This window comes from Petaurus breviceps, unplaced genomic scaffold (assembly GCF_028583685.1).
Source record: "Petaurus breviceps papuanus isolate PSGF00001 unplaced genomic scaffold, PetGlider_PUasm1.0 90466, whole genome shotgun sequence".
Taxonomy (NCBI): domain Eukaryota; kingdom Metazoa; phylum Chordata; class Mammalia; order Diprotodontia; family Petauridae; genus Petaurus; species Petaurus breviceps.
This window is the reverse complement of record NW_027187260.1, coordinates 1624133-1639830: the sequence shown is the minus strand read 5'-3', so window position 1 is coordinate 1639830 and position 15698 is coordinate 1624133. Positions and strand designations below refer to the sequence as shown.

Genomic DNA, 15698 nt, shown 5'->3' with positions numbered 1-15698 from the left:
GACCATCCTCCTAAGGACTGGAAGTGATTTAGTCTGATGGGCTCAATCCAAGGCCTTTACTGACCAGTATGACATAATCATACTTAATTCTGTGTAGTAGTACTCTGATATAGCTGACAGTCCAATAAGTATTAGGGCACAATTCAAAAGAAAAATACAAGTTGTTATGATCATAGAAATAACCCTGACATTATAGGCATGACATTCTCTTAAAAACAATAGAATCAAGATTACTTCAATGTATCAAATTTAAAAGGCATAAAATATCAGAATTACAGCTTTCAACTCAACAATATTAAGACAGAGTGGGTTGATCTGAAAAGAGTATAAACCTTGAGTTTGAAGTGTTTTGACTCTTGGGGTAGGTGGGTGGCACAGCAGAGAAAATGGTAAGAATTACCAACTTGAGAAGCCCAATCCTCTCCTTTTACCTCTACAGGGTTTAATAATGAATTTTCACAGCTTCATAGAAAAGACCCTCCTCTTCAGTTAGCCATTTCTGTGAGGCAGGAACCATATTACACTTTTCCTATGTGAACCTTTAAAGGGCTTCCCTATAGATTTATGAAATTCTAGCTTTTCATTTAGTTTCATAGGTGCCTAGAAAAGCAGCTAAAAAATTCGGGAAAATACAGGTCAATTTTATGCAGATTTATCTTGCAAAACAGGGGTAGATACAGAATCTTTTGCTCATACTTGTCTATCAACATTATACCAGCACTTTTTTATTTAGCTAATCTCTAATAAATTAACATTTCACATGTTCCAACAAAAAATTTAGGAACCAGTAGTCAAATTAAGATTTTTGGCATTATAGCTGCTCTTATTTTAATCGGTACTGTTCTCAAACTTCCCAAAGGTGTCAAAGACTAAAACCATATAGCTTTTATCCAACACCCTATGTGAAATAATCATGAATCTTCATATTTTAAAAAACTCAAGGCAGAATATATATTGCCAAATAAATAGCATGATTAAAAACTGCTCCCAAATTAAGCTCAGTTACATTGGGGTTGGGGTGGGAGGAAGCTAAAAGCTATAGTTACATTTCTCCAGAATACTCTATAATTTTTTCTCTTTGAAATAATAAAATGCTTAGATTAAAAAAATCTAAAGCTAGGTACCCATGTAGATATGTTTATTACAAAACGTAAAAATTACATTTCTTTTAAATCACAGTGCTTGCCTGTACCATTATTTCAGTAGCTTATGTAGGTTCCTCATTTACAAAAAGTCTATGGTCCTCACATTTAACCTTATTACTTCTGTCCTTCCTGTTCAAGCTACTTTCATCATATCTTTGATCATCTTTGGCAAAAGAAATAGACTATGTGTACTGCAGCTGTTCCCCTTTGTCCACTAGCCCCAAATTATTTCCTTCCTGGGGTTTGAAAGATTTCACAATTTGTTTTTTCAGTATCTCAACTACTCTAATGACACTTTAACTTTAGAGGTCATGAAATATGTTCCTGCTTCACTAATAATTAAAAGAATCCCAGACTGAAGGACAATTTTACATTCTTCTAAGTTAAATTATGTGCACACATACCTGATAGCAAAAAACAAACAAACAAACAAAAAAAACCCCTCAAAATCATACAGGAAACAACATAATACCAACTGCTACTCTGAGACTGACTTTATTCATGTTAACTGTGGACAATTAATAATCAAACTAATAGTCAAACCTGGGGTTGGGGACACAGAGAACATTTTAAAATAGTCATTTTAATTTTTTTGCTCGTTAGAATGAATAGCAATTCAGATAAGAATTTATAGCTTCAAGGAACTCTGATCACATGTCTCTAATGGTATTATAAGAAGGAAAATGGGATCACTTATAAAAAAAGATTATAAATCAAATCTTGGAGTGGTAGAAATGGTTTTTCTCTTACCTACTACAAACATGATCTATAAGCAGCGACACAGAATCTAGATTATTATCAAGTTTGGTATTGTGATATAGGCACCGATCCCTCTGTAGCTCCACAGCTTGACGTAGCAGAGTCTGTAAACGCCTTGGGGGAAGCATCACTGATGGTGGCAAATAGGCTTAATAAAAGAAACAGGAGTTTATTTTCAGTCAGTCAGTTAAGTCAATAAGCATTTCTTAAGAGCCAAGAGTTGGGAAAACAAAATTGAAAACAAGACTCTTTTTTCAAGAAGCTTATGTTCTAAGGGGGGAGACAATGTAAATAATCTGGCCCCTATAATACTAAATAAGACAATATAAAGGGGAGCCATTAACATCTAGGGGAGGGATCAGGAAAGACCTATTTTTTTTTTAAAGAGACTTGCTTAATATCTTCTGTCTTTTCATCCTTAGTTAATCATTAGCAACATCATGCCATTTATGTTAAGTTACCCAGAACTTCTGTCTATAAACATTTTGTTTTCATGACTATCAAATGCTATAATTGTTTGGACATTAGAATACACTTGGAAAGAAAGTCCACAATTTCTTTAGGTTTTCTCATTTAAGAAAAAAGTATTAGCTAGATAGTAAATAATGGCCATTCTCCAAAGTTTGGGAAGAACCTCCATTGAGATACCTAGAAAGGACTGACTCAAAAGGATGAAATTCCAGATCCCACCAAACTACCACACTCCCAGATATTGTGAGTAAAACCTATACTAACACAAAATACCACTGCCCCACAACTTCTAACACTGCTGCCAATTCTACTCCAGCCCTTAAATGTCCTATACCTTCCCAACTGTGCTATTCTCTTGGGCTTCAAGAAACATTCTTGGTACCTAGGCCTCCCAACTTCACGAAAAAAGGCACCCTTGATTTGTCTGGAGAGGGCAAGAAAAAAGCTTTTTACAAAAAAGTTAAATTTGTAAGAATGAAGCATCCTATTGGGCCCATTTATTCCTTCTACTGGTTTTGCATGTTTTTATAAATACAAAAAACCCCAAGCATTTAACTAAACAAGGAGTAACTTGGCTATTTTATCTTTATACCTCAGGAATAAAATGAGGCAGAAAGTGTGTAAAACCAATGTGGTATAAAGAGACCACCTATAAAATAAGGCCTACCTTATCCCCTCAGTGGTAAACCATGTTAAGTATTACCACACAAAAATCTTATTAAACAATCCACATTAGTTTTAATTTTAGGAAATAAATATTGCTATCAGATACCAAAAATTAAAAAAAAATCTTACTTTGGAGTTTATCCAAAAGTTTAGATCGAGAAGCTGTTCCTTTGCCTTCCCATTCTGCTTTTGCACGTAAATCTTCTGCATGGCTACACATCAGATACCTATGAATGAGACAGTAAAAATTGCTAACACCAAATTCTTTTTTTGGGATTAAAATAATAAAAATATAGCACCTATGCAACCAACTTCATTTCAGAAACAGAAAGTGGGGAAAATAGTTCATTAACATGACCGTGGCATCTTAACATAATTCTGAACAACCATGTTTTCATTAAAGGAACTTAGACTAATTTAAAACACAAAACCAGAAAATCACTCCAAGAGGGTATTGTAAAGTATTTAACCTTTAAGCAAAGGCTTCATTGACTAGGTAATGTAATTTTAGTGAAAAAGACATTAGATTAGACTTAGGTAATTAAGATTCAGCAAGTCACAACCTCTTAGAGCATCACGTTTTCTAATCTAAAATGGGGATAAAACCTTTTACCACACCTAGTTCACAGGTTTGCTGTCTATCTTAATATGAGCTTTGTGCGAACCCTTCACACAACTCAAGGCTTCCAGGAACAAGCTTAGGGATGGCTTTATTACTCGCTAGATAAACTGATGGACATATAATAAAGTTCTAGGGAAACAAATCAAGGCCTTTTGCTTTAAGTTTGCCCCTGACCTGGTTCTTGGTGTTCTATGTTGCAGAAATGACTTTCAAGTGATGGATATTAAAGTATAATCAAATTATAGAAATGTGATCTAGAAAATATCTGGTCATGAGACATTCTGCTACTATGGGGATACTGTTTACATCAGCATCTATTTTTAGCATGGAATAATCTTTATGAATCAGTATTTATTAAGTGCCTACTACATGCCAGGCACTGTGCTGATTGAGGCTGGGGCACAAGAATCGAGAGAAATAATCCCAACACATAATAAGCTGAGATTTTAATGGGGGAAATAACAAGTACACACAAAACGTGTGTGCGTGTGTACATAAAAATGAAATAAACACAAATATTTGAGAAGTTAAATTCTTCAAGGTAGTTTAGGAGAGATGACACTATCAGTTGGGGAGATCATGAAAGGCTTCAGGTAGAAAATGGTACCTGAATTGCATCCTAAGTGAATGTATTCTATGAGGTGGAGGACAGCTAGGTCAAATGTATGGAGACAGGATATGGAGTATTATAATTGAAGAACAGAGAGAGGGTCAGTTTGGCTTAATTAAATAGGGCAAGAGGGAAAATGTCCAATGAGGCTGAAAAGAAAGGTTGGGGTCGGGGTTTAAGGAACTTTCAGAGCTAAACAAAGGATTTTATATTTTATTCTAGATTCAAAAGGACACCAATGGAGTTGGTCAGATCTATGTTAAAGAAAAACCTACTTTGGTAATAATGTGTTGGATAGAGTGGTGAAAGATTTGAGGCAAAGAGAACAATTTGAAGGCCAATGAAATCATCTATGCAGGAGACGATGAGGGGCTGTAAGGTGATGGCTGTGTGAGTGGAGAAAAGGATGGATATCAAGAGATATTGTGAAGGTAGAAACAGTAATATCTGACAACTGACTTGATATGCAGGATGAAAGACTTAAGGGCTGAAGGCACTGGAAGAATGATGGTGTCTTTGACAGAAACAGGAAGCTTGGAAAAGGGAGGATTTAGGGGGATAGGCAGTTTTAGATATGTCGAATTTAAGATGTCATCAGGAAATCTAGTTTGAAATATCTAGCAGGCAATACTGTTGATCCAGGACTGGATAAACTCAAGGGAGAGAAATGTGTTGCATTAGATATATAAATATAGATGCCATCTACATAAAGATGACAGTTAGATCCATGGGAGCTGATGAGGTTAGAGAGTGCGGATGGGGATGGAGAGGGTGTGTGTGTAGTGTGTGCAACACAGATGATGAACCAGTAAAGGAAATAGAGAGGCTAGATAGGCAGAAGAACCTGGAGAGAGTAGTGTCAGCAGAGAGAATGTAAAAGAGAATGGTCAATAGTGTCAAAAGCAGGGGACAGGTGAAGAAGGTTAAGGGCTGAGAAAAAGATCATCATATCTGGCAACTACAAGATCACATGTAACTTTGGAGAGGGGATTTTCAGTTTGGTAATGAGGATGAAAGTCAGAAAAGAGGAAAGGAAATGGAGGTAGTGAGTGAAGACAACTTTTTCAAGGAGTTATGCTGAGAAAAGGAGACATAAAGGATGACAGGATCAAGTGAAGAGCTTTGTTTTTTTTTTTAAAGGATGGGGGGAGACTTAGATTTGTTTGAAGGTCAAGAACAATAAGCAGCTACCATGACAATAAATGGGTAAGAATTAAAGGTAGGATTTAAAGTTTAAAACTAAACTTAAAAATCCTTTAATTTCCATGTGTGTTTGTTAAACAAAAATTCATTACAACAACATCTTCTAGATCTAAATTATTATAGATAGAAGTGATAAATATAAACAAATTACTGTTTAACAACAGTGTGAAGTCTAACATATATCAATACAACTAAGTTGTCCTGTTTCTTAGATAAAATCATTTAGGCCAATAACATTTTATTAAGCACTTGCATTAATCAAGGCACTATTTGATGCAAGGAATGCTCAGAAAGTGAAAAAGTCTCTGCTCTCAAGGAACTTGCATTTTACTAATCTAATAATGGAAATAAATAGTATGAATTCAATGGAATATTATCATTCCACAAGAAATGATGACATAGAAATGGTTCGAGAATCCTAGGAAGACATGAACAGATATAGAATGAAGTAAGCAGAACTAGGAGAACAATTTATAAAGTAACAATAACAATATAAAGAGAAACTGAAAGACTTAAGATCTAAGATCAATGTAATAACAAATCACTATTCCAGAGCACCAATGATAAAGGTTTTCACTCACCTCCTGACAGAGAGGTGAGAGGCTCAAGATATAAAATGAAGAATTTTTCTTTTCTTTTTCAAATGTGTATGAAAGTAGAGGTAGGTTTTCCTCTCCCACCAGAAGGGGCAAGACAGAAGAAATCACAGACAAAAAGGACAGATTTGGAAGCTGTATGTTGAATTTATTATATATTTTTAAAAAGCAAGTTCTACATAACAGAGGTTCCAAGTTTCACATACAACACTCTACTGTTCTACAATGTATATTGAAATGCTTATTTCATTTGATTTTTGCCAAGTTCAAATTAAAAAAAAAAATTTAACTAGAAAAATATCAGCCACTTTTCTTATAAGTTACAATTAAATCCATGTTTGTAAAGTACTTCAATTAAAAAAAGGCCTATCTTTCACCTACAGTTTGATTATTGAGGCATTCTTTATTAGTAAGATATAGGTTAAGATACCTTCAGTGGTTATGATCACTCAATAGCACATTTTCCAAGTAGTATCTCAACAGACTCAAACTACGAGAAGAGAGGGAACTAAATGAATGAGTTTATTTTTAAAAAAATAGAAGGAAGCAAATTATAAAATGTGGTTTTATGTTTGCTATTTGATTTTAAATGATTTACTTATCAATACTTTTTGAGAAAAATTTTTCACAATTTTTTTATTTCACAAGTTCTTTCTAAGTCTGTTCCATTTGGTAAAGAGACATTCACTGGGGCAGCTAGGTGGCACAGTGGATAAGAGCGCTACCCCTGGAGTCAGGAGGACCCAGTCCAAATTTTGCCTTAGACACTTACTAGCTGTGTGACCCTGGGCAAATTGCTTAATCCTGTTTGCCTCAGTTCTTCATCTGTAAAATTAGCTGGAGAAGGAAATGGCTAACCACTCCAGTACCCTTGCCAAGAAAATCCCAAAAGGGATCATGTATGTAAGATGGCCAGAGTCAGTAAAACTGGGTTCTAATTTGAGACTTTTTACCCACAAATAACTTTTACCAGGTAATTTAATCTCATTAAGCTTCAGTTTTCTCGAAATGGAAAAAATCAAATTAGACTTGATCTCTAAAGTTCCTTTAGTTCTAAGCTATTGCAAGCACAATTAAATTAGAAAACTTGCAACACAACTTTTTTAAATTCACAAATGCTGAGTTGTAAATATGACATCTTGTAGAGGTCTTTTGATTTAGTGGAACTAAACACAGCATTAACATGTCCAACAGAATTTGCTTTACTCTAAGACGGGCAACTTTGGAAAGTTTGTTGTTGTGTATTCTGATGATAAAAAATGAGAATTGGCCAAATTAAGCCATATCACAGGATTTATAAAAGAATGTGAAATGATTTTCTGTAGGTAATCTTCTCTTACCCATTTAACATAATAATTATTCTAATATGAAACACTTCCCCAGATAAGGGCAATGATCTATATAAAAGCAAAGAAACATTTCCATTGTCCCTTCACCCCATCACAGGGAGAAAACTCCCTGAAATTATCTTAGAATTTCCAAATACTCCAAGCACTCAGAGAAAGCACAGAACTACAATCTTGTATAACAAGACTCCCCCAAAGCAGAGCTCATGAACTAAACACTCTTACCCACTGAGGACATGAATTCGCTCTGTATTGTATTTCAAGGGCGTCAATTCACAGCGTAGAACTTGAAGAGCCTCCAGGACCTTGCCATCCTCCAGGTATTCCAGGTACTTCTGCTGCAGCAGCAAAAACTTCATCCTCTGACATGACAGAAAGCAGCAGTCAGGGAAAAGGGTTGATGGAAGTTTCAGACAATGTTTGTGCCTAAACAGAACAGTAGAAACCATTCTACTATGCCCTTTGAAAATAAAACTTTACATAAAAGCTTCATGATTTTTTTTAAAAAAGGTCTTGGTTCATTAAAATCTCCCAGTTACTTCTATCTTTTGTCGAAGCAGCTTACATACTTATGAGACCTAGAAAACAGATGCCTTTTCAGTTCAAGGCTAATGGATATTTTACTCAATCCCATACTTCAATAAAACTACTTTGAAATGTTACTTCCAAGACGTAAAATGATTTCAGCTAGACATAAAAACATAAAACTTCCTAAAAATTCAAACTATACTAAAGTAGATGGACTGCCTCAGGAAGTAGAGTTTCCCATCACTGTAAATCTTAAAGGAGGACCTGGATGACTTGTGGATGTTGTAGAGGCAGTTTCTCTTCAAGGATAATTTGCAATACATGACTTTAGAACTTCCATTAAAATTAAGACTGATTTTTAAAGATCAGTAACTACCCTCCTTCTCCCCAAATCAAATGCATATTTTATTTCAGCATGTTAACTTTACTTCTGAAGAAAAAAAGAATTTAACTTATGTTTAGGTGTTTAATTACATTAACATTCTGAAACGGGTTTTTTAGATTAGAGAAGACTAAAGAAAAACATGGTAGCTATCTTCAATCATTTGAAGGACTATAAGAAAGAAGGTGTACATTTGTGGTACCAGAGGAGAGAATTAGGCTAATAAACGAAAAAAGTTTATTAAAAAGTTAGAATTTTGGCTTAACCTAAGGAACCATTTCCTAAGAATTAAGAATTATAGCCTAGAAAGAATGGGCTGTCTTTCTGCAGCAAGCTTCTTGTTAGTGAAAGTGTTCAGGTAGTGGATGTATGACCTTTTTTCAGCTATTGTAGAAAGGGTTTCTGAATTAAAGAGAGCAGACAAGATAAACCTTGAGGTCCCTTAAAACTTAACTATTACATATTTGTAATAAAGATTGTAATCTTGACTGCTACTGCCTCCAATACTGAAAATATTTTGGAGGAAAGCAAAAAATATCAAGGCGCTTTTTTTTTAAAGAAGGATAAACTATACTCAAGTCATATTTTCACAAATTTGTATTTAAGTTTTGAATTTTTCTTAATACTGCTTACTTTACCATAACTCTAATTTTTAGCTTATTAGCTATGTGTAACCCCTCCCCCCCCCAAACCTTTTTGGCAAAACTGAGCAGGCAAGAAAATACTTCTACTAATTTGGTATTTTAAACTCTAAATCCAACTTTAAGGACTATCACTTGAAAGAAACCTTTAATTATGTAATGCTACTTTTTGAAAGTGGGCAGAAAATGTTACTGACATTTAGTGACACCAAAGAACTCAAATCCACCTAAAAATATTAACAAAAACATAAAACTCTTAAGAGAATATGATACTATTCTCTTTTTTGGTAAATGCTAATTCTAAAAATACAAACTACACTGCTATCAAAATAGTGTGATAAATATACAGTTTGTGGTTAAGTCCTTAAAAAAAAAAATCAGAAAATGATAGTTCTCCAACCACATGAAAATTTTTATAACTTTAGAACTATTTCATGTACCAAATCCTATACAGTATGTAAACAAAAGCTAGGTTGGCTTACTTAATATACTTTAAAGACAGATTAAAGTACTAAAATACATTGTTATACATATAATCTGAAGTTAAGCTTTATATGTTAAACAACTTTAGTTAAATTGTTAATAAACTGCTTCTAACAGGTGAAAAAATGGCATATAAAACTGAGAAGGGAGATTCTTTTACTACTTTATCTTCTGAACAAAGCTTTATTTTAAAAATAGCTATCATTTATATAAGTACTTTTAATGTTTTCAAAGCACTTACATATATCTTATTTGATCCTCACAAGTCAATGGAGAAAAATAATGTATAATTCCATTTATTAATACATTGTCAAAAGTTTAGTTGATATGACAAACTCATTTTACTATTTGAAGATATTCTCTTTATATAACACCCACTGTTGAAGACATATTTGCTTTTGGATTTTTCATTTCAATTTCATGTCAACATCTGTGATAATTTCTTCATTTAGTTCTCTTAGTTCATAAGAACTTCTGGTAAACACTTTAGTTTTCTTTAAATCATTATGTACATATTCCATTTTCCTAGCATTCATATTAGGGTTCCTCCCTCACAAATCTGTGAAGTGATAATTTTAAGCTGCCCCAAAATATTAGACATTTCCCCCCTTATTTTCTCCACAGATATGCTGGTATAATTACAACTCAATTTTCATGTGACAGAAATGGGGCAGGAAAAAAAGTGAGTAAAACTTCAAGTTAGGCTATGTCAACATATTTCAATAGATAACATGGGGAAGACATAAAAGCAGGTCAAGAAGCTCTCTCTCTATGAGTCACTTTGTCCACAGTTTGTGCAAAGAGAATCTTGAAATGGATACTAAAGTATGACATTGGGCACAGAAACTCTGGTAATGTGCTATTAGCCAAACACAGCAAGACATTTGTTTAAATACATGCCTTCTTTGTAAAACTTGTTTAATTACTTGATCAAAAATATAATTTCTAAAAAACATACAATAGAAGCATTTATATAGAGTTGGGCAACTAAGGGAGAATATAAAGGAGAACAATACTATAATCTTAAGAATTATACCACTGGCACATTTTAAGCACACATCTAAAATAGCTCAAGTGTAAAACTCAAGTCCAGTGATGTAGTATTCCACTTGATGGCACAGTAGATATTGAACTGGCCTTGAAATCAGGACCATCTGGGTCCAAGTCCTATCTCCAACAAGTCACTTAACCTCCAGATGCTCCAGCCAAGTGCCTAAGATTCTGAGTTGCAGAGAAGTTGCCTCTGTGCATTAGTAGACGGAGTTTCCTATATCAATGAAGCCAAAGGTTCAATCCCTATCCTAAACTCTTTCCCAGAGTGGCTTTTAAAATAATGTTGACTAGTGGATTGTGAATAGGTCAAACTGGAACTCACTAAGTGGGCAAAGGTCTTATCCACAGCAGGCTATTTCAAAGGCCTCAAATTTTTTCAAAGCTATTCATTCCTTTTACTTATCCTTCCAATTTCTGTTCAGACTGATCAAAGATCCAACTTCTAATGCTATTTGTGAAAGGAAGAATGTAGTACACCACTTCAGTTCAGCAAACTACCTTTGGTCTACTAATATCTGATTAATCAAACCAGTAGGAAATCTAGTATTACGAGACACCTTTTCAAGCTGTTTGAATAATACATATTTTTAAAAGAAAACTTTAAAATGTAATACTTTAAATTTTGCATAATAAAATTGTTTGGATTACTTCTGTGCCCTCAATACTGTGCCTCAATATCTGTTTAGATAATTTCAATATTACAGTATGTTTCTATTATAACTTATTATAAAATCAAAACAGTATATAATCCCTAACAAGCAAGACAACCACCAACATAATAAAATGACAGGTAGTCATTTCAGTGGTAATACCTAATGGAACTTTAAAGGGATGTAAAGAAAAATAAAAACTCTAAAAGTTGATTGTGGCAGTAATGACTCAAAAAGCAGAGATTTCAAAAGCAGAGCTTAAGTACTCAGTGAAAAATTTATTAAAAAGCTCAAATCTCTGGTATATGGGATTTTCATGTAGTTCTAATGCTGTAGATAAGTCTGACACACAAAACTGGAAACAGTAAAATGGATTTAATCAATCTGATTAGCTTCTTGTGGGAATGTTTTATTAAAGATGAGATAGATGTAGGACCAAGTTATTTGGGGAGGCAGTACAAGATACTATGTAACAGACAAATCAAGGATAAATAAGCAGATGCTTTCTTTCCACATTACACTTGAACATAAGTTTACCAGAATGTCTCATATTCTGGAGCAGTCTTTTCTATATAACTCAACAGTGAAGATGAACTGCTGCAGAATTTTTATATAGAATCCAAGACAAATGTTAAGTATCTATGTAAAGCATGGTCCATAATACTATAAGTTTAAATTTAAGAACTAAACTTTTTAATTCAATAGAAGTTCTCTTAGTTAACTACCTTCAAATCTCCTCACATAAAACTCTCAAACAAGCCTAGACATACCTGAAGCCAAACTAAAATTTCACTCAATCAGGTCTGAGAGAATAAAAACCAAATGTTGTAACTAAAATTTTTTTGAGATAAAATAGTAATTGGATACATAAGGTGTTAGGAATAAATTTTTTTAAATCTACATTTAGTCATTTTTTGGTGAAGTTAGGCTGGAAGTCCCAAAATTGCTCTCAAACTACAATTTTCACTTTAAAAAATGTGAAATATCAAGCTGAATTCCAAGGTACCATTATAAATATGATAGAAATTACTTTAATTTTTATCCTTCCATTTTGAGATTAAGTAAAAATAAACTATTTACCAAGCAGAGAACAATTTAAAAAGCTGAACTAATTATATAGGTATTCTAGACTAACAATCAATAATTCTACTTACTGGATGACAAAGAATTCAGTTTACAAATTGTTATTATTAAATATACTTGGTGACTTTGGAGTCCCAAAGACCACACTTTGAAAGCAATCATAATTTGTTTTAAGATATAAAACCTTACATTTTAAAAAATAGTTCCTCTGTATTTAAAAAATTCACAAATAGTCCTTTAAACCATTTCAGAACCATTCTCTAACACAAGTTCCTCTCAGATGATTACATTTGCTTAAATTCAAGACACAAAAAATCTAGCAGGCCAAAGAAGTTATAAAATTGACCCAATTTAAATAAAAATAATATAATCCTCACTTACTAATGTTTAACAAACAGCTGTTTTCCCTACTTCCTGTTCTTTGACATCCCATCCCCCACTGAACAGGAAACTGCTTTTGACAACAAATGAATCAGCCAGAAGTCTAAAGCAAGCAGCCACCAGCTGATTCTTCTTTGTTTATAATCACAGGCACTTCAAAAACATCTTTATCCCCTTCCTCAAACACGTACTTAAGAATTAATGCCTGATAATTATAACAGAAATTAAAATACATGACGATTTCTGAAAATGGCCCAACTCCCAATTTGATCTTTTGTCAGAAAGGACCAGTAAACAGAGCATTAATATTTAGACCTGCACAAAAATCAGACAACTCTCATACAAATTTCAAACTTTTACACTGTAAATTCACATAATTGGAGTGCTGGAACCGGGTGATCAAAACCCAATGGTTGTTTCGGATTAACACACATGACTCTGCTTTATAACAAAAGCTTAAAAAGAAAGACAAAACTTCTTTATCTACTCTACCCTATCTATGCTTTTCTTTCCTCAAAGAACCACATACACAGACACATTAAATATCCTTCATTCTCCTTCACTCCCAAAACATACTCAATATTATGCCTTTAAACATTAAAACAGAAATTTGCATGTCTTAAGTGACTTTGAATAGCTAAAACAAATGAAAATGATTTAAAATTTATTGGCATAAATACTTAAAATTAGACAACTTTGGTATAATTTTTATATATAGGGCAAAACAGATTAATTCAAAGATATTTTCTAAGTAAACATTAGAAAAAAAAGTTCAAATTTTATAGCACAATAAAGACTAACTATTCTATAACTTGAAAATACACAATATAGTTCCAGCAAATCAATCTTTCTAGGCATCTGCAAAATGAGGGGGGGGTTATACTTGATTATATAATGGACACGTAAGTGCCTGTGTCAGGCACTCTTCTTGGCGCTCTAGATAAAGACAAAAATTACTTAAGTTATGTTAGAAAGGTGGCAGATGCCCTAAGTTATTACTGAGACCATTCTGCTTACTAAAATTAGCATAAATGCAGAACTAAGAACAAAAGTGTATTTACCACAATTATTCCCAACAACGTTTGAGAGATTTCAAGTGCGCCTCTTACCACAATAGCATGAGGAGAATGCACTAAAGACTTAAGTTCATTCAGGTCGTTTTCCGCCTGCAAAAATTGATATAAAAGAGAGAAAAACAAAAGTGTTATGATATGCACATCAGATGTATAACTTTAACAGCAGTTATACAGTTCCATATGCCCTACTTTACCTTATCCCAGTCTCCTTCCATGACATGATTTCGGAATTTGGTAGCAGAAGGATGTTCTAAACGACATCCTGACTCTTGCATGAGGAGATCAACTGTCTGGCTGCAGGAGAGATACAGTGTAAAAAGACCTGACCAACTTTAGGGTTTTACTTTTCCAAATACACCAATACCTATGCAACAGTGTGAATTTTTTTTCCCCAAAAGAACTAATTTTATTTTTTTTAAATTATATAGTGACATAAGAAAAAAATCCTTACAAGCCCAAGTTTGTTGAGCTACAAACACTGGAGCAATCTCCTACATCCACATTGGGGCAATAGGTTAAAAAACTTGGACACAGCTTCAAAATAAGTTTATTTCCCCCAGTTTTGCCACTTAAAATAGGAGTACTTTGAGAAAATAAAAGTTTTAAAATATAACATTTGTTGTTGCAATCAAGTGGCCATCGGGAAAAGTAGGAAACCACCTATTTATATTATCACTATTTTAAATAAAATTACTATACTACACAGGTTGCTCTCAGTAATATATAGTATTAAAATCCTCCCAAATACATCTAGGCTTTGTGTCTGCATCAACACTTAAAGAGGTCAATTTACTCAAAAATTTTTAAAAAGCAAAACAAAATCACCCCCCACCTTTCTAACTAAAAATAGCAAATTTACTATGCTGTAGGCTCCAAACAGTCACGAGTTATTTTCTCCCTCTGCTGTCAGCTTGCCTGATTTCAGTAATACATTACATTTACTAAGCTCATTTAATACCAAATCCATCTTTATCATAGTCTGTGAAATCTTCTCTCATGGCAAACAATTCCTTTTGGGAGCTGGGGGAAGAGGAGATAAGTATGGCTGTTTGGCTTTTTATAAGTGCTTGTTCCTTCAGGCTGTTTTGTTATTTCAAAAGTCCTAATTTATCAGCTTAACATTTTCTTGTTTTAGTAGGTTTTTTCCACTTCTATTAATCTTTAAGCAAAATACAGTAGACCTCCAAGTATGGCTTGTGTCGATGCACTTATGTCACTTTTTAAAAGTTGTTATTTCTTCCTCAAACAAATCTATAAATCAAAAACTACAGTGGCAAGCCCAAAGGCTTATTTTAATCTAAGCTTTGCGGCCAGGAAACTTTGACTGCTGGAGGTGTTTTTTTCTGTGTGTGTGTTTGTGTCTCCTTTAGGTCCTGCCCCTTCTATCTCCTCCACCATTCTCAATAGCTTTCAGTCTCTAGAAGAACCCTTCCCCCACTCTCTGGGTTTTTTCCTTTATTGATGTGTAAACAAACTGATAGCAGTTGGTGGCCAAGGTTAGCCCACTTCACCCTCTCTCTGGGGTGCATCAAGCCACACAGACTAGAAAACAAGTGGTCAGATCAGCGATCCCTTCCCGAACACTTATCTTACTGATATTAATCAGGATTTGACAGTAGTTTGTGGCCTGTGTCCTTAACACACAAAGCTTCACAAATGACACAAACATGTCTCCTCTGCGCCATTATTCCTGTTTGATTTCCTCAGCAACTCTTCTTTCCAATTGACCATAACCACCAGCTGCACACCCTCCTAATCCCCCCCTCCTCCCATCCCCTCAATAACCCAAACACTTGTGGGTATCCAGCTTTCCTGGTTGGTAACCATGCTATGGTCTTGTCCTCTATGGGAGAAGCTTCTCCCTGGGTTCACCACACAGATGTCTAAAATATACTCCAAAGGCCAAGTCCTCCAAGATTCATTATTTCCACCAGATCTGGTCCACTCCTCCCCCTCCCCCAGCATTTTTATACATCTGTCTTTACCGACGGATAATTAAGTTC

At 34.1% G+C, this 15698-nt stretch overlaps 2 protein-coding genes across 4 annotated transcripts in view; both read right to left on the bottom strand.

The window, feature by feature from the left end:
• The window catches only part of NVL (nuclear VCP like), a 604731-nt gene that overhangs the window by 184255 nt on the left and 404778 nt on the right, over positions 1–15698 (bottom strand). The gene's annotated exons all lie outside the window — the stretch shown is intronic.
• The window catches only part of WDR26 (WD repeat domain 26), a 48498-nt gene that overhangs the window by 31877 nt on the left and 923 nt on the right, over positions 1–15698 (bottom strand). Inside the window, exons 2-6 of one of the 2 annotated variants that reach the window (XM_069062591.1) lie at positions 13890–13989; positions 13681–13785; positions 7644–7780; positions 3171–3268; positions 1896–2052 (exon numbers count right to left, since the gene is read on the bottom strand). In XM_069062591.1, the coding sequence (XP_068918692.1) occupies positions 1896–2052; positions 3171–3268; positions 7644–7780; positions 13681–13785; positions 13890–13989 (597 nt within the window). The remainder of the gene's footprint in view (positions 1–1895; positions 2053–3170; positions 3269–7643; positions 7781–13680; positions 13786–13889; positions 13990–15698) is intronic. The other variant, XM_069062590.1, reaches the window with a different exon arrangement.